The sequence below is a fragment of the Leucopleurus acutus genome, assembly GCF_964270905.1.
Source record: "Leucopleurus acutus genome assembly, chromosome: 19".
NCBI classification, from domain to species: Eukaryota; Metazoa; Chordata; class Mammalia; order Artiodactyla; family Delphinidae; genus Leucopleurus; species Leucopleurus acutus.
Window position 1 is genome coordinate 15771489 of NC_139161.1, and position 25766 is coordinate 15797254.

The 25766-nt window shown below is 37.6% G+C and overlaps 1 protein-coding gene and 1 long non-coding RNA gene across 2 annotated transcripts; both read right to left on the reverse strand.

The window, feature by feature from the left end:
* Positions 1 to 694: 694 nt before the first annotated feature.
* On the reverse strand, positions 695 to 2783 carry LOC309975692. The gene is made up of 3 exons (XR_014326954.1): positions 2689 to 2783; positions 1228 to 1281; positions 695 to 765 (listed from the first exon to the last, which is right to left on the reverse strand). It is a non-coding gene; the product is annotated as an uncharacterized lncRNA (long non-coding RNA).
* Positions 2784 to 5908: 3125 nt separating this feature from the next.
* Positions 5909 to 25766, reverse strand: EFCAB13 (EF-hand calcium binding domain 13; the record flags this gene model as incomplete). The annotated part of the gene is made up of 7 exons (XM_082860783.1): positions 5909 to 5973; positions 6637 to 6683; positions 6996 to 7100; positions 13855 to 13998; positions 18862 to 18936; positions 22271 to 22408; positions 25709 to 25766. 6 exons carry the CDS (start codon positions 25764 to 25766, stop codon positions 6670 to 6672), a joined length of 534 nt encoding a protein of 177 aa, XP_082716909.1. The 3' UTR covers positions 5909 to 5973; positions 6637 to 6669.

The window sequence follows — 25766 nt, forward strand, 5'->3', positions numbered from 1 at the left end:
AAAATACTTTATTGGTAACAATATCTTTTCCTGTAGGAAGCATTTTGAGGACCCCTAGCTAATATGTGGGGACCATGATTCCCAGCATTATTAAACCCAGTTTTAAACTACAAGCTAGGCCAAAACTGTTTTCTACATTAAGGCCAGATACAGGTAAGAGTAGCACAAAAGATGGTTCACTTTGATTGGCATATACTGGCTCTGCTGAAAGATGTGCTGTCTGGCTTTCTGATGGAAGCTTATTTTTCATCAGGTTTTTATTCAAAGCCACTGGATCTGCATTTGAATCCAATAAGGAAATCTTAGACTGGGGCTCATCCCTTAGTAATTTCTTCCTAATGAATTATCCTAACTTTGCCTCTTTGACATTTTTATCAAGCTTAATTGGTCTTATTGGGTCATTAATGAAACCTTATCTTATTAAAAAAAAGGTATACATGGGAGGGAGAGAAGGAGGGAAGGAAGATGTATGAAGCAAATATGGCAAAATGATAATACTTTTTAACTCTAGCCAGTGTTTGTTATATTGTCCTCTATTTTATATATGTTTGAAATATTTCATAAGTTTTTCAAAGAGATTAAAAAAGAAGTGTACTTTCAGAAGCCCTCACATAGAAACCTAAGATCCCCCCTAGGTACAGTGGTATCTGAAATACCTACCATCAGCTGGCAGATGGGTCAGTAAGTCTTCATAGTCCTCTTTCTCAAGCTGAATTTCCATGTTCTCCATTAGCGTGTCTAGGTTATTGACACTGACTTTTTTCCCTTAGGAAAGAAGAGGATATACATAAGAAATACAAGCAGGTCCAAGAAGTGGAAGATGCTATCTTTGAGTATGCATTCACCCTAAACGAAGAGGGAAACAGTGGCCATTTAAGTGAACCCAGAGAGTTAGCGTTGCAGTCAAGAAGAGAAAATGCTCTCTCAACACTGTGCTGTAGCTTTTAACTGAAGTAATCATGGATGAAAAAGAATTAGACAAGTATGATGAATTGTGATAAAGATAATCAACCTAAATGAAATCAAAATTTTAAACTTGCTACATATTACTAACAATGACTTCTTCAAATGTAGTTATACCCAAAGAAGAACAGTAGGTTACAAGGCATAAATTCAGTATCAGTAAACCAGTAGAATATTGAAGTAGCAAGATTCTAATCAGAAATTTTAAAAAGCAAATGCAAAGCACCTACAATAAATTTTAGGTGCTGTTCTCATGATTCTTACCTTTGAGAGGCTTCACGCTATCCAGCAATCTTTTCTTATATACCTTTCCGTCTCCTGGAAGATATGGTAAAATTCAAGTCAAAAGAAAAAGGATAAGAAACTCTATCATTTTATGAGACATTTTATACAATTCACCTAGAAATTTATTGTATTTCACCTTCAAATTATAACAAAAGGTAAGGACTGTTCTCAATGTGGTCAATCTAGCCTCTATTTGGAACACCTGGCAGTAGCTGATGCAGGCTACACACTCACACACACATCTTTCTTCTCATTCTTCTCTTCTTTAACTGCACTTTGACTCCTTTGCCTTTTTCTTTTTTCCTTGCCTATGCTCTAGGCCCATGAGGTATTCCCATAAGTATATGTTTATATCTAATGGTAGATCCTATAAAGTGGTGATATTAAAGATAGATATCAACCCAAACAGTAATACAAAATAATACTGAAATGAGAAAAAAATTGTTTTCTAAACAAAATCTTTTCATTAACGGAGGTGAAATTCAACAGAGACAGAGAACAAGGGACACCTACCAGCCTAACCCAACCCCACAGGTGCTATCTGTCCCCAGAGTCCGCCATTCTGTGGTAGGAGTGTCTGCAGAGTTGACATAACCCTCAGCACCTGGCATGTGCCTGCAGTCGTCTCCATTACAGTCCATCTGCTTCTTTCTGTGTCTCTATCCTGCTCTCTCAAAGCCAATATCCTAAGAATGCTGCATTTCTCACAACTGGCCCCTTGAGAGCAATCTGGGGACAATGCTAGACATAGTGAGTGGCCACAGCCTCAGGCGTATGTGGGGAGGATTCAAGCAGGCATTGAGCATTTGCTGCCCAGGGTGCTAATTCTGCCACCAGGGGCGCTAGCCCCCTTAGTGGTGTGTAGGCTCTCTCTTGCCTGGGGAACAATTAGGGACAGGAACTATTGGGGCAGGAGACAGAATATCTATGTGTCGGGGTCTCTGAGATTGGGCAGGAGGTACAGGTGAAGCACAGGTTGGCCTCTAGGGTCTTTGTGGGCGAGCCTACGCAGGTGCCCAGGAGGTAAAACTTTTGAGGAACTGACTGGTGGGGCCACTGACCAATCAGAATGGATATTGACAATATAAGCACATGGTCCTAGAGGTTCTCTGCTCTTAGGTGTTTACAATTTAGTTGCTGGATTGTGGGGAGATGGGAGGGCTACTGGGCGAGGGACTGAGGATGTGGGGTGCATTCAGGGGGCTACAGAAGAATTTAGCTGTGTAGCTGCTAAAATAAAAAAAAAAGTTTATCCATTGGCTGAATAGAAAAGAGAGAAGTTTCTCACTTCTAAATGAAAACACAAGTAACAATAACAAAGTTTCTTATGTCTGAACTGCATTTTTCTTAGGGGGTTTCTTAGGGCACTGGACAATTCTCACCCAGAAGCCCACAGTACCACATTTCCCCGAGCACCATGATGGTATGTTAACTACTCACTAGAGATTGGCAGAGTTTTTGACAGCATCAACTGTTCTTTTTCGGTGAGCTCGATTCCCATGTTTCCCAGCACATTTTTAAAGTCACTGGCTTCAACCTTTTCTCCTTTGAATAGATGGGAATTGCTTCAGGTGATAATATTAAGAGATCTAATTATTCTAAATTATGAAAAACTAAATCCAGTACAACATTATTTTTTAACTGCAGGATGAAGTTTAAATATATGAACTGACTTCACTTACATAGAGTTATTGTGAAATTCAGTACTTGAAAAGGTTTTTTAATTCAAATAAGAAGGTAACATTTTTATCCTGTGTATGGGCCAATATGGCATGGAGTAACAGGGGGTCAGTATAACTACCCAATGATTTATGATGGTAAGTAGAATCTACGTAATTCTACAGGCAAGTAATATCTCTGTAACTACTTCGTAACCTGAATTATAGAACTGACTGTTCATAGAGATCGTATTTCCTGATGCAAAAACTTCATGTTGAGATTGATTGTGGTCACCTATATTTTGATTCTTTAAACACAAGAGAAATGAGAGCACATTACTGGTCAAAATATTAGACAAGTTAATACTCCTTTTGGAGAGTGCCCAAACTTTCCCTAAATCTCTAATCATCTAAACTGCTGTCAATAAGACAAAATTACCAATAAATAGGTAAAAGAGCAGAGTGAACTTACTAATGATGACTGGAGGGAGTAAACTACTGCTTTAAGAAGGTAATCCTCTATAAAGCATCAAAATCTCAATTTTATAACATCTTATACAAATTCTCACTCACCTGTAAAAGTGCTGCATCCATCAACACATCCAAGTCAACCTTTTCATCTTCTGTAAGAAAATTCAGAATTTAGACTCAGGTGAAGATAATAAGATTTGAAAAATTAAATACACAAAGGGAAAAGAGAGTCTCTTCAGTCAATAAGTGGTTTGGGAAAACTGGACCACTTTCTTAAACCATATACCAAAATAAATGCAAAATGGATTAAAGACTTAAGTATAAGGCCTGAAACCATGAAACACAGGCAGTAAGCTCTTCGACATTGGTCTTAGAAATTTTTTTTTTGGATCTGTGTCCTTAGGCAAGGGAAACAAAAGGGAAAATATTAAAATGGAACTACATAAAACTGAAATGATTTTGTATAGCAAAAGAAACCATCAACAAAATGAAAAGGCAACCTACTGAATGGGAGAAGATATTTGCAAATGATATATCAGTAAGGGGTTGATATCCAAAATACATAAAGAGGGACTTCCCTGGTGGTCCAGTGGTTAAGACTCCACGCTCCCAATGCAGGGGGCACGGGTTCGATCCCTGGGCGGGGAAGTAAGGTCCTGCAAACCACCCGGTGCAGCCAAAAATAAATAAATAAATAAAAAAATAAAATCAATAAATAAAAAGTATGGGCTATTTGTTGAAAAAAAGCGGTTACATTAAAAAAACAACCCCCCCCAAAATATATAAAGAACTCATACAACTCGATATAAAAAAAACCTGATTAAAAAATGGGCAGAGGACCTGAATAGACATTTTTCCAAAGAAGACATACACACAGCCAGCAGGCACATGAAAAGATGTTCAACATCTCTAATTATCAGGGAAATGCAAATCAAAACCACACTGAGATACCACCTCACACTTGTCAGAAAAACTATTATCAAAAAGACTAGAAATAACAAGTGTCCGCCAGGATGTAGGGAAAGGGGAACACTCGTGCCTATTGGTGGGAATGTAAATTGGTGCAGCTACTATGAAAAACAGTATGGAAGGTCCTCAAAAAGTTAAAAATAGGGCTTCCCTGGTGGCGCAGTGGTTGAGAGTCTGCCTGCCGATGCAGGGTACACGGGTCCGTGCCCCGGTCGGGGAAGATCCCACATGCCGCGGAGTGGCTGGGCGCGTGAGCCATGGCCGCTGAGCCTGTGCGTCCGGAGCCTGTGCTCCGCAACGGGAGAGGCCACAACAGTGAGAGGCCCGCATACAGCAAAAAAAAAAAAAAAGTTATGAAAGGGTTTAAAAAATCAGAAATAATGTCATTTTTGGAAAAACTGCTTACCTCTTACTAAGGCAAAGGCCCCAAGGGCCTAGAACAGTGCCTGACACATCATAGGCATTCAATTAAAGTTTTTCTTTCTTTTTTTTAACATCTTTAAGAATGAAAGAATGAAAGGTGCTGGGGAGAGGGATGGGGGAGGGGCACTGTAGGGGTGGGGGGAAAAGGGTTTTGTGGGATTATATGAAATCATGTGTGTGAAACTTCTGAAAATTGTAAAGCACCACAGAATTTAAAGAAACTTTCATTAAGTAAACAAAAGAAAGAAAGAAGAATGAAGGTACTACTAATTTGGAAAAACCCAGATTCATTGACTCGTGTAAATTTTCCATCTTTACTACTTGCTCAAGGGGGCAAGTGTCCCTCAAAATTTCCTGAAAAAATTGTCTCAGTTCTACTAGCATGAGAACAGTCTTACATATGCCAAATTTAATTAATCCAGTTGGTAACTTCACTATACATCTTCTTAAGTTCACTAATTCTGTAATCCATGGCAGTATAGCACAGTGGTTAAGAGATAGTTTCTGGAGCCAGATTGCCTGTCCACCACTTACTAGCTTTCTGACTTTAGGTAAGCTACTTGTTTTCTCTGTGCCTTAGTTTCCTGATATGTAAATTTAGGGTTAAAATGGCACTTACCTCATAGAGTTGTTTGGAAGATTAAATAAGATTATATATGTAAAGTGCTTAGAACAGTGCCTTGCACATGTCAGGACTATATAAGTGTTGGTCATTGCTATCTAATGCTGGATTAGCAGTAGGGAAACTGGATCATATGATTTTGTGAGTTCTTAATGCTCTGAAATCTGCAAAATCTCTAGTCTAATAAATCCTCCATATTCTTTAAAAAAAAAACAACCCAAAACCCAAAGATTACAGTCTTAAGTATTCTCGTTAGACCTTGGCATTTCCTATGGAGAGTGACACTTGCCATCTATATTGGGTAGCATTCTTGGTGATCCTTCTCAAGTGATAGCTATTTGGTTTCAGCTATGCTGAAGGCCTCACTCTTTCTTTTTCTTCTTTTCATATACATCCTATCTTTAGTCTTTCCAGCCCTGATACTGGCCTCATGTGCAAAGTTTTGCTAAGGGGTATATTGATATTCAAAACTCTTACCATCAACTGGTAGGTGGTCCTTCAATTCCTGGATTTCTTTCTCCTTGAGGTCAATTCCCATGTTTTTAATGAAAGTGTCCACCTTATCTAAAGATACCTTTGTCCCTTAGGAAAGAAAGGGGTAGATATGAGAAATATTTGTAATGATGTAAAGAGTGGGTCATTGTAGCTCATGCCTAGGTATCAATACTGTATAGAAAATAAAGAGCAAAGAACAAACTGTTCAAGTAAATATGGTTTGGTGTCTAAGTCAGGAATACCTAACCCTGATCTCTGGGACTTGGAAAACTTTTAAGAGACGAAAGTGAGGGGTTAGAGGTATGTGGTAAGTCATGGCAAAGACTAAAATCAACCTTTATAAGTATGTCTGCATAGTAGGATTTGAAACTTGCTAAATTAATGGAGAACTATCCATCCAATCCATGGATTTACACTATCATAATCCTATACATTTAATAACATACGTTTCTAGGTGCTATCTCCGGAAATTGACTGAAAGGGGCCCAGTAATCTGAATGCTAAATTCCGCCCCCCCCTCCCAGTGACTCTGATGTACAACTTTATTTGGGAACCACTGCTTTTGGGCTTACTGTAGTTAAACAATTTTTGGTGACTGTAGAGTACCTAAAGCTTATAAAGAATAAATACTGAATAACTGGGACAGCGGGATTAATCATCTGAAATATGTGAAATAGAAAGTTTTTGAAAACAAGAACAAAGCTCCATGACCTCAGTTTTAACTGCCTTTTCATCATACTTCTCACTCACCTTTAAAAGACTGCAATTCTTTCATCAATCTGTTCATATACACCTTTCTTTTGGCTGCAAGAAAGGGAAAAATTCAAGTCTCAGACAGCAGTGCAGATATTTTAAAATAGAATAAAACATGCATAATTTTAGAAACATAAAGACTTAAATGTTTTATTCTAGACATTTATATTATTTCACTTAAAAGAATAAAACTCAGGAACAGAAACAGCTCTCAATTTGGTGAAATCATTTTGGTGGGGAAGGGGTGCATGAAAGATTCCTTAAATAGGGAGTATTAGTCACCTAAGTCCGTATACTCAAGTTTCCTTGAAGGCCACTGTGACTGTTTACCCCACTGTGATATTTTTAATGCTCACCATCAACTGGAAGATTGTTCAGTAATTCCATGCCTTTATCTTCTGTGAGCTCTATCCCCATATTTTGCAGAAAAATTTCCAGGTCACTAGTATCAACCTTCTCACCTTTAAAAAGTAAAACACGGTAATGGTTGAAAATTTGAAGAACGATGATTCTTTATTATTAAAAAAATGTCTCCATGGCATTTGTTGATTAAGCAATGAAGTAAACCTGGCAAGAATGCAAGCTATTGCTAAGATGTAATCTTGAGCTTTTTGGCGAAAACAATGATGATCAAAGTTAGGCTGTGAGTCAGTAGATGGAAACATTCATCAGAGTGAGAGAATACATCAATAAGGAAAACACTGCTATTAAAATATAATTCTGTGCACACATTAAAATCTTGGTTTTTTTGAGTCTGCTTAATCACATATCATAGAACTACGCCGGGCTTTTCTCCAGGACCTTCTTTCTTAACCCAGCCTGGCTCTCTGTCACATCTCAAAGATTTCGTGGCCTTGTCGTCCTCTGTTCTTAGCAGCTACCACCACCCAGTATATTTTTGGGCAGTTAGAAAGTTAGATGCAGTCTTCCAAGCTCGCCTCTTTTTTTGTGTCCCAGGAAAACGAGCACATAGAGATTTTTTATTTTTAGTGTTTTAATGTAAAGTGGTAGAGTGAAATAGACAGGGATCACCAAACTATCACAAGCATGGGTAAGGCATAAAGCTAACAAACTTGTTTGGTAACTAATTTGTTTTTTGGTTCCTGGTTATGAGGGTGGAAAGCCCCACTTACCCTTGCCCCCTGCAACTGTTTCCCCATCTGCTTGTAGGATGGCTATGTGTAAGCTTTCCTTTACATGGCTCTTCTCTTTAGTTTGAAGATACAGTTTAGCAACAAAACAACAAAATGGTAATTGTGTGAGGTGAAGGATGTGTCAACTAACCTTATTGTGGTAAAAATACATGTATCAAATCATCACAGTGTATACCTTAACCTTAAACAATGTTATATATCAACTACAGCTCAATAAACCTAGGGGAAAAAAAAAGAGATGCAGTTTAGGCAGACAATTTGGACATCCTAATCATTTCCAGTTCCTGCAAAAGAAAACTCTGCAGTGCTACTATTGGTAGGAGAGTATCTGGGGAGTTAGCGAGCTTCTGTACAAGGGCCTGGGAGGAAATGTTCACAAGGGTTGTTTTCCCCAAGCTGCTTCAGAACACTTTTGTGAAGCCTTGGACCACAGGAGTCCTAATATTCCCCTGTAACCAGACAAAGGAATGGCTCTTCAGACACAAAGAGCATCTTACCAGTCTGCTAACTTGATCAGGCTTTTGACAGACATGGGTCTTCTGCCTCAAGGTTATTATTCTAACCATATCTTTTATTTGTATCATTTCCACTCTCTAAAATGTAAGCACCTCAAAAATTTCTATGCTCTCTCTAATCTATTCTGTGTTTTACTACTCAAAATTTTCTTTCCATTGATAGCTTTCTTTTCCACCCTTCCTATAGTGCCCTCTTGGACTCTTTGAATTTCTCTGTATCATCAGTCTCCTTGAAGACTCTTACCTTCTTTCTTAACTGAACTTCGCCTCCTCCTAATAGACTTTTCTATTATTTTTTTTAAATTTAAAATATTTATTTATTTTTAGAGAAAGCTACTCATTATTCTATATTCCATTGCCTTAGGCTTGGCATTCTCCTAGATTCCAATTGCTGCTTTCCAACAATACTCAAACCTTTCCTCTTTTGAGATTTATGGCTTTCTTTTTATTGTCACTTATTGACTTGGTCATTTCAGGAGTTTGTCCTATTACTCACAGTCTTCCTCTGCACTGAAACTCCTGGCAGCGTTACAGGGAATTCCCGTCTTTTTTTTTTTTTTTTTTTTTGCGGTACGCGGGCCTCTCACTGTTGTGGCCTCTCCCGTTGCGGAGCACAGGCTCCGGACGCGCAGGCTCAGTGGCCATGGCTCACGGGCCTAGCCACTCCGCGGCATGTGGGATCTTCCTGGACAGGGGCGTGAGCTCTTGTCCCCTGCATCGGCAGGCGGATTCTCAACCACTGTGCCACTAGAGAAGCCCTATTTTAATAACTTTTTATTTTATTTTTCTTTCTTTCTTTTTTTCCTTCCTTTTCTTCTGAGCTGTGTGGCTGAGAGGGTCATGGTGCTTCAGCCGGCTGTCAGGCCTGAGCCTCTGAGGTGAGAGAGCCGAATTCAGGACATTGGACCACCAGAGACCAACTGGCCCCACATAATATCAATCGGTGAGAGCTCTCCCAGAGATCTCTGTCTCAACACTAAGACCCAGCTCTACTCAACAACCAGCACGCTCCAGTGCAGGACACCCCATGCCAAACAACTAGCAAGACAGGAACACAAACCCACCCAATAGCAGAGAGGCTGCCTAAAATCATAATAAGGTAAAGGACACGCCAAAACACATCACCAGACGTGGTCCTGCTCACCAAAAAGACAAGATCCAGACTCATCCATGAGAACACAAGCACCAGTCCCCTCCACCAGGAAGCCTACACAACCTACTGAACCAACATTACCCACTGGGGGCAGACACCAAAAACAATGGGAACTACGACCCTGCAGCCTGAAAAAAGCAGACCCCAAACACAGTAAGTTAAGCAAAGTGAGAAGACAGAGAAATACACAGCAGATGAAGAAGCAAGGTAAAAACCCAGACCAAACAAATGAAGAGGAAATAGGCAGTCTACTTGAAAAAGAATTCAGAGAAATGGTAGTAAAGATGATCCAAAATCTTGGAAATAGAATGGAGAAAACACAAGAAAAGTTTAAGAAGGACCTAGAAGAACTAAAGAGCAAACAAACATTGATGAACAACACAATAAATGATATTAAAAATTCTCTAGAAGGAATCAATAGCAGAACAACTGAGGCAGAAGAACGGATAAGTGACCTGGAAGATAAAATACTGGAAATAACTACCACAGAGCAGAATAAAGAAAAAAGAATGAAAAGAATTGAAGACAGCCTCAGAGACCTCTGGGACAACATTAAATGCACCAACATTCAAATTATAGGGGTCCCAAAAGAAGAAGAGAAAAAGAAAGGGACTGAGAAAATATTTGAAGAGATTATAGTTGAAAATTTCCCTAATATGGGAAAGGAAATAGTGAATCAAGTCCAGGAAGCACAGAGAGTCCCATACAGGATAAATCCAAGGAGAAACAAGCCAAGACATATTAAGCAAACTATCAAAAATTAAACACAAAGAAAAAATATTAAAAGCAGCAAGGGAAAAGCAACAAATAACATACAAGGGAATCCCCATAAGGTTAACAGCTGATCTTTCAGCAGAAATTTTGCAAGCCAGGAGGGAGTAGCAGGACATATTTAAAGTCATGCAAGGGAATAACCTACAACCAAGATTACTCTGCCCAGCAAGGATCTCATTCAGATTCGATGGAGAAATTAAAATCTTTACAGACAAGCAAAAGCTAAGAGAATTCAGCACCACCAAACCAGCTTTACAACAAATGCTAAAGGAACTTCTCTGTGCAGCAGCACAAGAGAAGGAAAAGACCTACAATAACAAACCCAAAACAATTAAGAAAATGGTAACAGGAACATACATATCGATAATTACCTTAAATGTAAATGGATTAAATGTTCCAACCAAAAGACATAGACTGGCTGAATGGATACAAAAACAAGACCCATATATATGCTGTCTACAAGAGACCGACTTCAGACCTAGGGACACATACAGACTGAAAGTGAGGGGATGGAAAAAGATATTCCATGCAAATGGAAATCAAAAGAAACCTGGAGTAGCAATTCTCATATCAGATAAAATAGACTTTAAAATAAAGACTGACGAGACAAAGAAGGACATTACATAATGATCAAAGGATCAATCCAAGAAGAAGATATAACAATTGTAAATATTTATGTACCCAACATACGAGCACCTCAACACATAAGGCAAATTCTAACAGCCATAAAAGGGGAAATCAACAATAACACAATAGCAGTAGGGGACTTTAACACCCCACTTTCACCAGTGGACAGAACAACAAAAATGAAAATAAATAAGGAAACACAAGCTTTAAATGACACATTAAACAAGATGGACTTAATTGATATTTATAGGACATTCCATCTAAAAACAACAGAATACACTTACTTCTCAAGTACTCCTGGAACATTCTCCAGGATAGATTTGTGATTTGGGTCACAAATCAAGCCTTGGTAAATTTAAGAAAATTGAAATCGTATCAAGTGTCTTTTCCGACCACAACACTATGAGTCTAGATATTAATTACAGCAAAAAAACTGCAAAAAATACAAACACATGGAGGCTAAACAATACACTACTAAATAACCAAGAGATCACTGAAGAAATCAAAGAGGAAATCAAAAAATACCTAGAAACAAATGACAATTAAAACAGGATGGCCCGAAACCTGTGGGATGCAGCAAAAGCAGTTCTAAGAGGGAAGTTTACAGGAATACAACCTTACCTCAAGAAACAAGAAAAATCTCAAATAAACAACCTAACCTTACACCTAAAGCAATTAGAGAAAAAGAACAAAAAAATCCCAAAATTAGTAGAAGGAAAGAAATCATAAAGGTTGGAACAGAAATAAATGAAAAAGAAATGCAGCAAATGATAGCAAAGATCAATAAAACTAAAAGCTGGTTCTTTGAGAAGATAAAATTGATAAACCATTAGCCAGACTCATCACGAAAAAAAGGGAGAAGACTCAAATCAACAGAATTAGAAATGAAAAAGGAGAAGTAACAACTGACACTGCAGAAATACAAAGGATCATGAGAGATTACTACAAGCAACTACACGCCAATAAAATGGACAACCTGGAAGAAATGGACAAATTCTTAGAAAAGCACAACCTTCCGAGACCGAACCAGGAATAAATAGAAAATAGAAACAGACCAATCACAAGCACTGAAATTGAAACTGTGATTAAAAATCTTCTAACAAACAAAAGCCCAGGACCAGATGGCTTCACAGCCGAATTCTATCAAACATTTAGAGAAGAGCTAACACTCATCCTTCTCAAACTCTTCCAAAATATAACAGAGGGAGGAATACTCCCAAACTCATTCTATGAGACCACCATCACTCCGATACCAAAACCAGACAAAGATGTCACAAAAAAGAAAAATACAGGCTAATATCACTGATGAACATAGGTGCAAAAATCCTCAACAAAATACTAGCAAACAGAATCCAACAGCACATTGAAAGGATCATACGCCATGATCAAGTGGGGTTTATCCCAGGAATGCAAGAATTCTTCAATATATGCAAATCAATCAATGTGATACACCATATTAACAAACTGAAGGAGAAAAACCATATGATCATCTCAATAGATGCAGAAAAAGCTTTCGACAAAATTCAACACCTATTTATGATAAAAACTCTCCAGAAAGTAGGCACAGAGGAAACTTACATCAACATAATACAGGCCATATATGACAAACCCACAGCCAACATCATTCTCAATGGTGAAAAACTGAAACCATTTCCTCTAAGATCAGGAACAAGACAAGGCTGCCCACTCTCACCACTATTATTCAACATAGTTTTGGAAGTGTTAGCCACAGCAATCAGAGAAGAAAAAGAAATAAAAGGAATTCAAATCGTAAGAGAAGAAGTAAAACTGACTCAAAATAACTCAAAATTGAGTTATTTGTAGTGAGGTGAATGGACCTAGAATCTGTCATACAGAGTGAAGTAAGTCACAAAGAGAAAAGTAAATACCATATGCTAACACATATATATGGAATCTAAAAGAAAAATGGTTCTGAAGAACGTAGGGGCAGGATAGGAATAAAGAGGCAGATGTAGAGAATGGACTTAAGGACACCGGGAGGGGGAAGGGTAAGCTGGGACGAAGTGAGAGAGTGGCATGGTCATATATACACTATCAAATGTAAAATAGATAGCTAGTGGGAAGCAGCCGCATAGCACAGGGAGATCAGCACGGTGCTTTGTGTCTACCTAGAGGGGTGCGATAGGGAGGGTGGGAGGGAGATGCAAGAGGGAAGGGATATGGGGATATAAGTATACGTATTGCTGATTCACTTTGTTACACAGCAGAAACTAACACAACAATGTAAAGCAATTATACTCCAATAAAGATGTTAAAAAAAAGTTAATGAATATGAAATGTGAAGATGTAAAAACAAAGAATAGCTATCTATTGGGTCAGGAAACTGGTAATAATTTAGACTACAAACCAGCCACATAGCAGAGTCACTGAGCTCCCAGTTCCCTGAAGATATTGATAAAGGCCTAACACATATTCCTCAGTTGTTTTTACAGGAAGCAGACACCCCTCAGATGAAAACTACAATGCAAGCACATAGAACCCAAACCAATTAAAGCCAGAGGATTGGTGTTGCCTGAAACTTTACCTTGATACCGACCAATCCGAGATTGTGCACAAGCCATTCGCACACCCTGCAGCCCCCTCCCCCACACTGATTGTAAAACCTTTGTCTCCTAACCAACAACTTGGAGATGGTCCTAGGACATTGGTCCACCATCTTCCCAGGTTGCTGGCCTCCCAAATAAAACTTTTCCTTTTCCACCAACACTTGTCTCTTGAGTATTGGCCTTTCAATCAGCAAGAAGCCAAACTTGCTGGCCTCATCCGGTTACAGTCAATACATATTTGATCAGTGTAGAGTAATAATATATTAGATATTAATATTTTTCTATAGGACAAACAATCTGAGCTTTCTTTATATCTCCTAAATGTATATATTGGCATATCAATCAAATACAAGATACAAGGACAAATAAAGATTGACAGAAGATAAAAACATATATCTTTTAATTTTAGTATTTGGAATACTCACCATCAACTGTTGCTAATTTCAGCGCAGCTAGGAATTCGTCTTTTTTTAAATTACTTTTCAAACTAGACAGAGTATTCCACAGGTCAGGAGCACTCATCTTCTCTTTGCTAAGATTGTGGAGGTTTTCAATAGCATCAGGCAATACTAAAGGGTACATAAAACACAAGTTTTACAACATACTTGTCCAAGAAGTTAATACAGCAAACTATTATCTGGAATAGTTAGGAATTGAGATTTTTATGGTTAAGAAGAATAACAAATACAGTATAAATTAATTGCCAATTTTCAAATATTAAAGCAGAATAAAATAATACAAAATTAAGTATATCTTTGAAGATTCTAAAATATTTCAAGAACTTATAATGTCTGCACCCCTAAATAATCATTATAAAGAATAACTTTCATTGAACTGTAGATTTACAAAAGGCTGAATTCACAAACATGTCCAACTGATAAAACCATGAATTAAATAGCTTTTGCTAGTCCCCCAAAAATTCTTTCCTGGATAACTACTTCCTCTTTAATATACCACTGCAGACCATGGAAGGAAATTTTGTTTGATTAAAATTTCAATAGAAAACCTTTGGAAAGTTTTAACAGGGGAGTGAAGTTATCATATTACAAAAGTATAAAAGATCACTCTGTTGCAATGTAGACAACGAACTTTCTGAAGATCAAGCAGTTAGGAAGCTATTGTAGTAGCTCACACACAAAAAAATGATAGTGGTTTCAACAAGGGTGAAAGTGATAGAGATAAGGAGAAGTGGACAAATACAGGATACATTTTGAGCATGAAGCTGAGAGTATTTAATGATGAATTGAATAACAGTCTAAGGGGGCGGGGGCCATGAAGAACTTATAGATTTGAGACCTGAGCAACTGGGTGGAGAGTGGTATCAACAGCTGATATAGGGAAGACCAGGGAAAGAATAAGAATTCTTTTTCATACACATTAAGTTTGAGATAAATAAATAGGGTGTCAAAAGGATACAGATATTATTTTAAAGCAATAAGATCACTCAGGAAAAGCCTTAGAGAATGGGACTCAGAATGGAATCTGGGATCACACTAATATTTAAAAGTCATCCAGAAAAGAAGCAGCCAGCAAACAAGACCAAAAAGGAAGGGGTATATATACAATGGGATATCATTTAGCCACGAGAAAGAAGGAAATTCTGCCATTTGCGGACTTGAGGGTATTACTTAAGTGAGATAAGTCAGACAGAGAAAGACAAATACTATAAGATCTCACTTATATGTGGAATCTAAAAAAGCAGAACTCATAGAAACAGAGAATAGAATGGTGGTTACCAGGGGTTGGGGAGTGGGGGAACTGGGGAGATGTTGGTCAAAGGATACTAACTTGCAATTAGAAGATTAATGAGCCCTGGGGATCTAATGCACAGCATTGTGATTATAGTTAATACTATATTATACACTTGAAAGTTGCTAAGAGACTAAATCTTAAATGTTCTCACCACAAAAAAGAAATAATATTTATGTGATGTGATGGAGGTGTTAGTTAAACACTACGGTGGTAATCGTACTGCAATGTATAAGTGTATCAAATCAACAGATTGCACACCTTAAACTTACACAATGTCAATTATATCTCATTTTTTTTTAAAGGAAGAGCCAATAAGATGAGAGGGACATTAGGAGACTACAGTGTCACAGAAGACAGAAGAAGAGAAATTTTTAAGAAGAAACATATTAAAACCTGCTAGAGGTAAACAAGATGAAGACAGAAAATTGACCATTGGATTTAACAAGATGAGATTTAACTTTTCGTAAAAAGCTAGTATGAAGTGGCAAGGTCAAAAACCTGAATGAGTGCTTTTAAAGAGAGAACTGGCAATATGGTAGACTGAGAATAGCCAGATTCCCCTTCAACCTCAAAAATAAAACATATTCTAATACTAAATTAAGAATATCAATAAATATAATATTTGCTGGCGCTTACGCAAGCAACACATCAGGAACAGTCCAGTTCTTTGAGGGTGGCCACTCTACCACAGCTCACCCCCAATACACCCTGAGAGTCCACACAGGCCCCGCCTGCCCTGTGGTGTGGCTCCACAACAGGGTGGGGGCAGTGGAGGCCGGGGGCAGTGACTGGATGTGAAGGACAAAGTAGACTTGCACCCAATACTGCATCTGAGTGGAGTGACGGAAACAATTGCTGGCCCCTGCACAGGTAGCATATTGGAGATACCTCAGACCTCTGTCTGAGATCGATACAAGCCGAGAACCTGCATGGACTCCACTTGCTTCAGCTCTCCTCCCCTTTCAGGCAAGGGTCCCGGAGCAGGAAGAAGGGAAAGCACACACTTAAAGGGAACAGAGCCAGGCCTGGCCCAACCCTCAGGGCTTCTGCTTCAGCAACTTGGGATCAAACCCCGCCCTGATAGGGCAGGGATGGCCACTGAGCAGAGAAGTCCTACCTCACACCTCACTCCATCTCTAGCCCCTCCATCTCTAGCCCCACCCCTACCAGGTGATAGCTACCAGCACACTCTGAGAAAAGATGTGACCTGTGTCCATGCCAAATCCAGCTCTCCCACCAAAGGTATTGTGCACACCCTGTCTGTATAGGGATGCCCCCACATAAGAAAACCCCTTCAAGACCACAGCAGGTAACTGTTTTACCTAAACAGAGGCAGAGAAAGTTAAGCAAAATGAAAAGGCAGAGGAATTGCTCTCAATTGAAAGAGCCAAAGAAAACCCCTGAAAAAAATTAATAATGAAACAAATAAACAATTTACCAGATAAAGAATTCAAAGCATTGGTAATAAAAATGTTAACTGAATTAGGGAAAAGAATAGATGAACAGTGAAAATTTTAACAAGGAACTAGAAAATATAAAAAAGACTTAATCAGAAATGAAGAATTCAATAGTTGAAATAAAAAAAATACTAGAAGGAATGATTGGCAGACTAAAGTGATACAGAAGAATACCACCTGGAAAAAAATGTAATAGCAACTGTAAGTACAATAAACAGTTGAGAGATAAACATGAAGATGCAAAATATGACATCAAAAACACAAAATGTGGGGGAAGTGAGTAAAAACTGTAGACCTTTTAGAATGTGTTTGAACTTAAATGACTACCAGTTTAAAACAACCCAATCAAAAATTGGGCAGAAGCCCTGGATAGAGGTTTTTCCAAAGAAGACATACAGATGGCTAAAAGGCACGTGAAAAGAAGCTCAACATCACTAATTATTAAAGAAATGCAAATCAAAACCACAGTGAGATATCACCTCACACCTGTCAGAATGGCTATCATCAAAAAGTCCACAAATAACAAATATCGGCAAGGATACAGAGAAATGGGAACCCTTGTACACTGTTGGTGGGGATGTAATTTGTTGCAGCCACTGAGGAAAACAGCATGGAGGTTCCTAAAAAAGCTAAAATAGAACTACCATATGTCCAGCAATTTCACTCCTAGGTATATATTTGGAAAAACAGAAAACACTAATTTCAAAATACAGATGCACCCCAATGTTCATAGCAGCACTATTCACAATAGCCAAGATATGGAAGCAACCTAAGTGTCCATCAACAAATAAATGGATAAAGAGGAAACGGTATGTGTGTACACACACACACACAATGGAATATTACTCAGCCATAAAAAAGCACAAAATTCTGCCATTTGCAGCAATTTGGATGGATCTAGAGAATATGATGCTTAGTGAAATAAATCAGACAGAGAAAAACAAATACTGTATGAAATCACTTTTGTGTGGAATCTGAAAAAATAAAAGAAATGAATGTATACAGAAGAACAAAACCAGACTCACAGTTATAGAAAACAAACTAGTGGTTATCAGTGGGGAGAGGCAAGAGGGAAGAGGGGATGGGACAAGACAGCTGTATGGGATTAAGAGATACAAACTAGTATGTATAAAATAGATAAGCAACAAAGATATATTGTATAGCACAAGGAATTATAGCCATTATCTTGTAAACTACAAAAAATAAAAGTAAGTAACTGAATAAAAACCAAGATAAAAGAATAAAAACTAAAATTCTATGACAGCCACATGGAATGATCAAGTGGCTTACATAAAATCTGAATGAGTACACAATGTAAAAATATATGTCCAGTCATTGGATGTGCTTGAAATGGTTTTATTAAAATTATTTTCTATTGGCATTTACTTTAATTAAAAAAGTACTTGAAGAAAAAGAGTGAGAAAGGAAATATAACTACAGATATGAATAAGATATTATACAACCCTGTGCTAATAAAATTTTTTATCTCCATGAAACTGAAATTCCTAGGAAAAGTGCCTGACAATGCAAATAATCCTTGTATCCAATTAATCAATTGTGTTTCCTTGTATAGGAGACAAATTAAATTGATATATAAGGTAAAAATAGCTGTTACTTAAAGTGCACTATTACCTAATATGTGGCACAAAACAACGCATTCCTACTTTTAGCCCCAATCTTCAAAGTACTAATTTCACTCCAATATACATATATGACCTTACATTTTTTTACAGTGAGCTTCTTAGTGACAAAGACTGTCTTCTTCACCTTAGCACTCTCACAGCTTAACATATAATCTGGTACATAGTAATGGTTCAATAAATGTTATTGAATAAAGTGGAAGATGAAAAAAAATACGAATAGCTGAAACCAGAAATTCTGCATTATAGTACTCAGCTATGGTCACTAGATGGCATCACTTTCCCAAAGTAAGAAAACATTTTAAACCTTCCCAAAATATGAATTTCATATATGTGGTTCTAGCTCTTTATAATAAAGTATGAGGTTGAACAGTAAGATTATGATAGCTTTCAATTCATTTGCATGTGGAAGTTCTAGATTTAGGAATCAGTAATGGAGAAGATTAAGATCAAACATAGCACGAAGCCAGGCATTTATTTGCCTGATGATCTTTAGGATGGCTAGCTCTTTTAATACATTATACTCTTCTAAAATCTGTCAAACCATTTAGTCCACAAAAAGCACAAGATACGATGTTGTAACATAATTTTTCAGAGAAGTGTTCCGTGTTGCTCATCATAGTATCAACGAATTCTTTAAAATTCACTTTTTTTGTTTCTGAAGGGAAAAGAACACATTTTCTTCAGTATCTTCAAGTATTAAATTATTATGATAAATACTGAATTATATAAAATAAGTTATATATTCAGGGAGATAACATAATTATATCCAACAGCTAATACTAACCATTAAAGATATAAGGGTATAAGGTGGAAAAGCAATTCAATTTACAGGCAAAAGCTAAACCCTGAAAATACCAAGAAAATTTGTCAAAATCCTTCTAGCCACAAGTGTACAACATTTTTAACTTTAAACTAATCTTGTCTTGGTCTTGCAACAACTCAGTAAAATATGTAGGTAAATATAAAGCAGAAACTAACACACCATTGTAAAGCAATTATACTCCAATAAAGATGTTAAAAAAAAAAACTACAATGAGATATCATCTCACACCAGTCAGAATGGCCATCATCAAAATAAAAAAATGTAGGTAAAGAATTAGTATGTTATTTTACATGTTTTAAAAAAACACATACGTGATATGATTTTTTTTTCTACATTCACAGTAGGAAACGCAAGATCAAGAATTAGAAGCGAGCTCTCTTGACTCTGTTTCTTCTACATCAGGCTAACATTCACATTGATATCTTTAGTATACTGTTGAAACCATTAAACATCTTAATAGTCATTTTTACCTAGACAATGGCTTTCCTTGATTATGTATAACTCTTCATAATATCCCAATGTTAGAATGGATAAAATATTTCTAAGAATTTTCTAAGGCCAGATATAAAGGTTTTATATAAATATAATGAGCTTTTGATAACCCTAGTCCTTTGCTTACCCCATTGAGAAAAAAAATTCTAATGCACTGTAAAAAATACAGCACAGTATACTTCCTATTCCCAATATTAAAAATCTTTGAGCGTTTACTTCAAAGAGCACCAAATCACTTTGTATTCTTAGCCAAATTTTTGGAGACAAAAAAAAAGAGACCTTGAAAAATTCTGGGGTAATTATAGAGTTAGTTAAGATTTACATTCCCTAACAGGAACATATAACTTTCTAAATATTTGCAACATATATTCGTTATGAAGCGTGATTATACACCAAACCACTGGGAAGCCACCACCCAGCTGAAGAAGATTATTAATACCATTGCCTCTGTGCTTTTCCCATTCCATTATCCTGCTTCCCCCACAAAGAGAATATTACTGAATTTTTAAAATTTACCAATCTTTTGCTCTTTTACATATAATTTGTAACTGGATAAATAAATTATTTTAAATTTTGTTTTCAAGCTTTTGTTACACTATAGCGATCTGAGACTTGCTTTTTTCATTCAATATTATATATCCAACAATCATCCATATGCTATATTGCTATGTTCATTTTCACTCATGTGTACACCATTAATATTCCATTATACAACAAAGGTATATACCACAATTTATACATTCTGTCACTGATCATGTTGTTTCTTTTTTTGTTGTTATTATTAAGATCAGTGTTGTCATGAACATTCTTGAATATGTCTCCTTGTAAATCAGTGCAAGAGATTTCCTTGAATTTATAGCTAAAAATGGATTTTTCTAAGCCACAGGGATATGAAAACCTTACAAAATACTACGTTTTTCAAAGTTGTTTTATCACTTTCACCATATTTACCAACACTTAGATTAACAGACAGCTTAATTTTTACCAGTTTAGTGCGTATAAAAAGTTATCTCACTGTGACCTAAATTTTGCATTTCCCTGATTACTAATGATATTGAGAAGCTTTTCATATGATTATTAGCAATTTGTGTTTCTTCACCTGGAAATGACTGTTCTTGAAATTTAGCCATTTTTCTATTGGGTTGTTAATTTATAGGGGTTCCCTATATATTCTCTACAACAATCCTTTGCTGTTATAAGTGTTGCAAATAATCTTTACTCAGTTTGTGGCTTGTTCTCCTTGTATTATGTTTTAGTAAAGAGAAGTTCTTAATTTTATGTAACCAAATTTATCAATCTTTTCTCTTCTTATTAGTGATTTTGTATTTTTTTAAAAATCCCTCCTAACTCTAAGTCAGAAAAATTTTCTTCTTTTTTTCCTAAAACTTTTACTGTTCACATCTGGAAATTATTACTGAATATGGTATATAGATAAGGATCCAATTCCATTTTTTTCATTTGAATAATTATTCCAGCACCATTTATTAAGTGGTGCTTCTTTTCCCTGCTGTGATCTAACACCTCATTATATATGTTGCCATATATGTATGTAGATAGATTTGGAAGTTCCTTATCTTGTCCTATTGGTCAATTTCTCTATCCCTGTGCCATTCTCACACTGTTTAAATTACTATAGCTTTATAATGAGACTTGACATCCAGGAAAGCTGGTCTCCTTCAACACCACACACACACACACACACACACACACACACACACACACACACACACCCCTACTTTTTATTACGAAAAATTGTAAATATATACAAAATAGAAAGTATATGGTGGACTTCCCTGGTGGCGCAGTGGTTAAGAATCCACCTGCCAATGCAGGGGACACGGGTTTGAGCCCTGGTCTGGGAAGATCCCACATGCAGCGAAGCAACTAAGCCCATGCGCCACAACTACTGAGCCTGTGCTCTAGAGCCTGCATACCACAACTACTGAGGCCATGTGCCACAACTACTGAAGCCCATGCGCCTAGAGCCTGTGCTCCACAACAAGAGAAACCACCACAATGAGAAGCCCATGCACTGCAACAAAGAGTAGCCCCTGCTCGCCACAACTAGAGAAAGCCTGCGTGCAGCAATGAAGACCCAACACAGCCAAAAAAATAAATAAATAAAATAAATTAATTTTTAAAAAAGAAAGTATATGGCAATGCACACTCATGTACTCTCCCTAGTTGCAAATATTATCAACTTATGGCCATTATTATTTCATCTATAACTTCACCCACCCCTCTACCTTACTCTCACCCTTTCTCTTTAGGAAAGTTGCTGCTATGTTCTACGGGCACCTAAAAAAATTGGTACCTTTATTGTGAATTGTCAGCTTTGACATAATAAACAGTCCTTCTTTGTCCCACTTAATACCTTTTGTCCTAACTTCTGTCAATCAGAAAGCAAAATCACAAACCCTACTTTCTTTTTGTTTGCATTTTTGCCTAGAAAAAAAGGTTTGAAAAGACTATTAAGACTGCATATTTCTGGACAATGAGATTTTGAGTGTCTTGCTGTACTTTTGAGTATTTTTGTACTTTTCAGTATTGGCTTAATTTTAATGGACTCTTTTTCTAACAAAGATTATAAAGTCATCATTCTGAGGAAAAGAATAGCAAACTGATCCTCTTTTCACATGCATCAACCCAATTTTCCTGAAAATATATCACTTACCGCCAGCTTCAGTCAACTCTGTGATCTTCTGAAATTCTGGCTTAGAAAGGTAAACTCCAAAATTTTGAAGACAAGTATTCAGATCCCCATAATCAATATTTTCATCTTTATCAATAGCTTTGATGACATCAGTCAATGCTGAAAATAAAGCAGTATGCTAATACGCATTAAATATAAGTCAAAAGCAAAACACCAATAGTAAGACGAATTTTAGTTCTAACACACTAACAAAATATTAAAAACTTCAGAAATGTTATATGTGAGTAGCATTACCAGAATCTTTAATAATATGAAAATTAAGGGCTTCCCTGGTGGCGCAGTGGATAAGAATCTGCCTGCAAATGCAGGGGACACGGGTTCGATCCCTGATCCAGGAAGATCCCATATGCTGCAGAGCAACTAAGCCCATATGCCACAACTACTGAGCCTGTGCTCTACAGCCCGTGAACCACAACTACTGAAGCCAGCAAGCCACAACTACTGAAGCCCACACGCCTAGAGCCCGTGCTCCGCAACAAGAGAAGCCTCCACGAGGAGGAAACTGTGCGCAGCACAAAGACCCAATGCAGCCAAAAATAAATAAATAAATAAATTTATTTTTAAAAAAAGAAAAAAGACGAATGGATAAAGATGATGTGATGTGTGTGTGTGTGTGTGTGTGTGTGTGTGTGTGTGTGTGATGGAATATTACTGAGCCATAAAAAAGAATGATATTCTGACATTTGCAACAACATGGATGAACCTAGAGGGTATTATGCTTAGTGAAATAGGTCAGACAGAGAAACACAAAGACTTCATATTATCACCTATATGTGGAATCTAAAAAGAAAACGAATGTATGTAACAAAACAGAGAACAAACTCCTGGTTACCAGTAGGGAGAGGGAAGTAGGGAGGGGTAAAATAGAGTTATGGGATTAAGAGACACAAACAACTATGTATAAAATAAATAAGCAACAAGGATATATTGTGCAGTACAGGGAAATATAGCCATTATTTTGTAGTAACTTTAAATGTATAACCTATAAAAATATTGAATTGCTATGTTGTACACCTGAAACTAATATAAGTCATATAATCAACTATACTTCAACAAATAAAATAAAAAAATTTAAAGAATGGGCAAAACTAATAAATGGTAATATAAATTAAAAAAAAATAGAATTAATAGCCCAGGGGAATCTGATATGATCGCTGGACAGCTTGAAGGGTCCCTTTAGGTAAGTGATCATGAATTTAAAGTGAACAGTAATCATGGTTGTGTGTTTTCCTCCAACCATGTTCATTGCAAAAATGCTGAAACTCAGTAGGCAGAGATCTAGATTAAATCTAGGGTTGTGATTTAGCCAAGAAAGTAAAATGAACTGAAAAGGTGGTAAGGGAACTGGGGGCAAATGCAAGGGAGTGACCATGAAACAAACTGAGTAGGTGGGTGGGAAGTAAGGACAACAGAGAATGGGTGACATTTTAAAAAAATGTTTTTAACTAAAGGTAGGAGTGTGATGGCTGGAGAATGCAGCATATTGAGATAACAGAGTTTCAGTTACTGGTAATATAAGACAGAAGCTATGAAGGGAGCAAGTGACTGAGGAAAGGTGAAATTATTGTAGGAGAGGAGGGCAAGAACTGAGAGACCAGATATTCAAAGGATCATCTATGTGAATACTAAAATCACAAGAATTATGACAGAAGTATTGCTAGAGTGGTAGAAAGCCTGGAGCTGAAATTTGCAACAAGCAGTAGTAGTGCATGGTATAATCTGATGTGAGGTGCAAAACTGAAAGTTTTGAGAATGGGAGGAAGAAAAGTCTAGAAACAGCTATGAGAAGCATGAAGGGCATCCATTCTGGCAAAGGTCCCAGTGGTACTAGGAGAGTAAGAGACAAAAGAGCCACCAGCAGCCATATCCTGTATTCTGCCCACCACACTTCCCCCCACACACCATCCTTTCTCATTTTCCTTTGCTTCTTGGATGTCATCATCTGACTCATCAAAAACTACCAAAAAGAAGTGAGAAAATTCAAAACTCTCTGATACATCAAAGGTATTTTTTTAATATCATGACTGATTCATTCCCTATGTAGATCAAGCTGTTGTATTGTTACTAAATGGTTTTCCAGTCCTTGGCAAAGTATAGAATTTTCAAAATTTTGTAACTTAAAAGATATATGTTAGGGACTTCCCTGGTGGTCCAGTGGCAAAGAATCCGTCTTACAATGCAGGGGACGGGGGTTCGATTGCGGGTCAGGGAACTAAGATCCCACATGCCACGGGTCAACTAAGCCCGCGTGTCACAACTACTGAGTTCATGTACCTCAATTAGAGAGCCCGCATGCCGCAAACTACAGAGCCTACGCGACCTGGAGCCCACGCGCCACAACTAGAGAGAGAAAACCCACAGACCACAAATAGAGAGAAGCCCGCGTGCGGCAACTAGAGAGAAGCTCACGTGTTACGACGAAGAGCCCGCATGCCCCAACGAAGATCCCAAGTGCTGCAACTAATACCCAACGCAACCAAAAATAAATAAATTAATTAATAATAATAAATCTTTAAAAATATATATATATGTTAAGGGCTGGGGTGGGGGGTACTCCTTGTTTGATGTTACATGACATCACAGAATCCATAACAGAGCTAGAATGATCTTAGAAATCTTTCCAGTCTAACCCCTTAATTATTAATTACACATGAGGAAACTGATGCACAAAGAGATTGTGATTTGCGCACACAAAGTACATAAGAAAATACACAGTAGCAAACTTCAGGTCTCTGACTCCTGAATTCAGGGATAGTTCAGTAAAACTCCATTGCTTCCTAGTAAACAGAGAGGCAGAGCTGAGGCAGAAAACAAAGAGCTTCTGACTCCAAAAGCCCAAAATAAAACTTAATGTTGTTTAGGGCCTTAAGGTTTACATTGTGCTTCCACAGTTGTACCTTCTCCCTTGATGAATTATCATCACCTCCACAGAATAACTGACTGCTTCTCAGAGGGACATCCCCTCACAAAGTACCTTCCACTCTTTCCTTCCACACCGATTCCCTCACGAGCTGCCTCACTCACTCACTCTTCTCCACTTTTGTTGACGGCACACGTCCATTAAATGCAATTGTATAACCATGTCACTGCATCTACTGATCACCCCCAATCGCCACCTTTGTTTAACAAATATTAAGTGAACATCTACTTCATGCAAAACCCCGCGCGGTGGAGGATTCCAAGGGGCCCTGCTCTTGTGAAGCTTATGACTTCTTCGGGAAGAAAAGCAAGTAGACAAGCAGACAAGAAAACCACCTGCGAAGGCGGCAACAAGCGCCCTAACGGAGGTCTAACTGTATGCGAAGGAGCAGGGAAGCCTCCCCGCCACAGTGACCGCCACCCTCCGAGAACCACCACCATTTCTGAGGGACTGCCGGCTCCGGCCCAGTCAACCCTCACTCTGCCCCTTGACTGTCCGCCTCGTCACCTCACTGCCCTTTCTGGAACCTTCACTCAT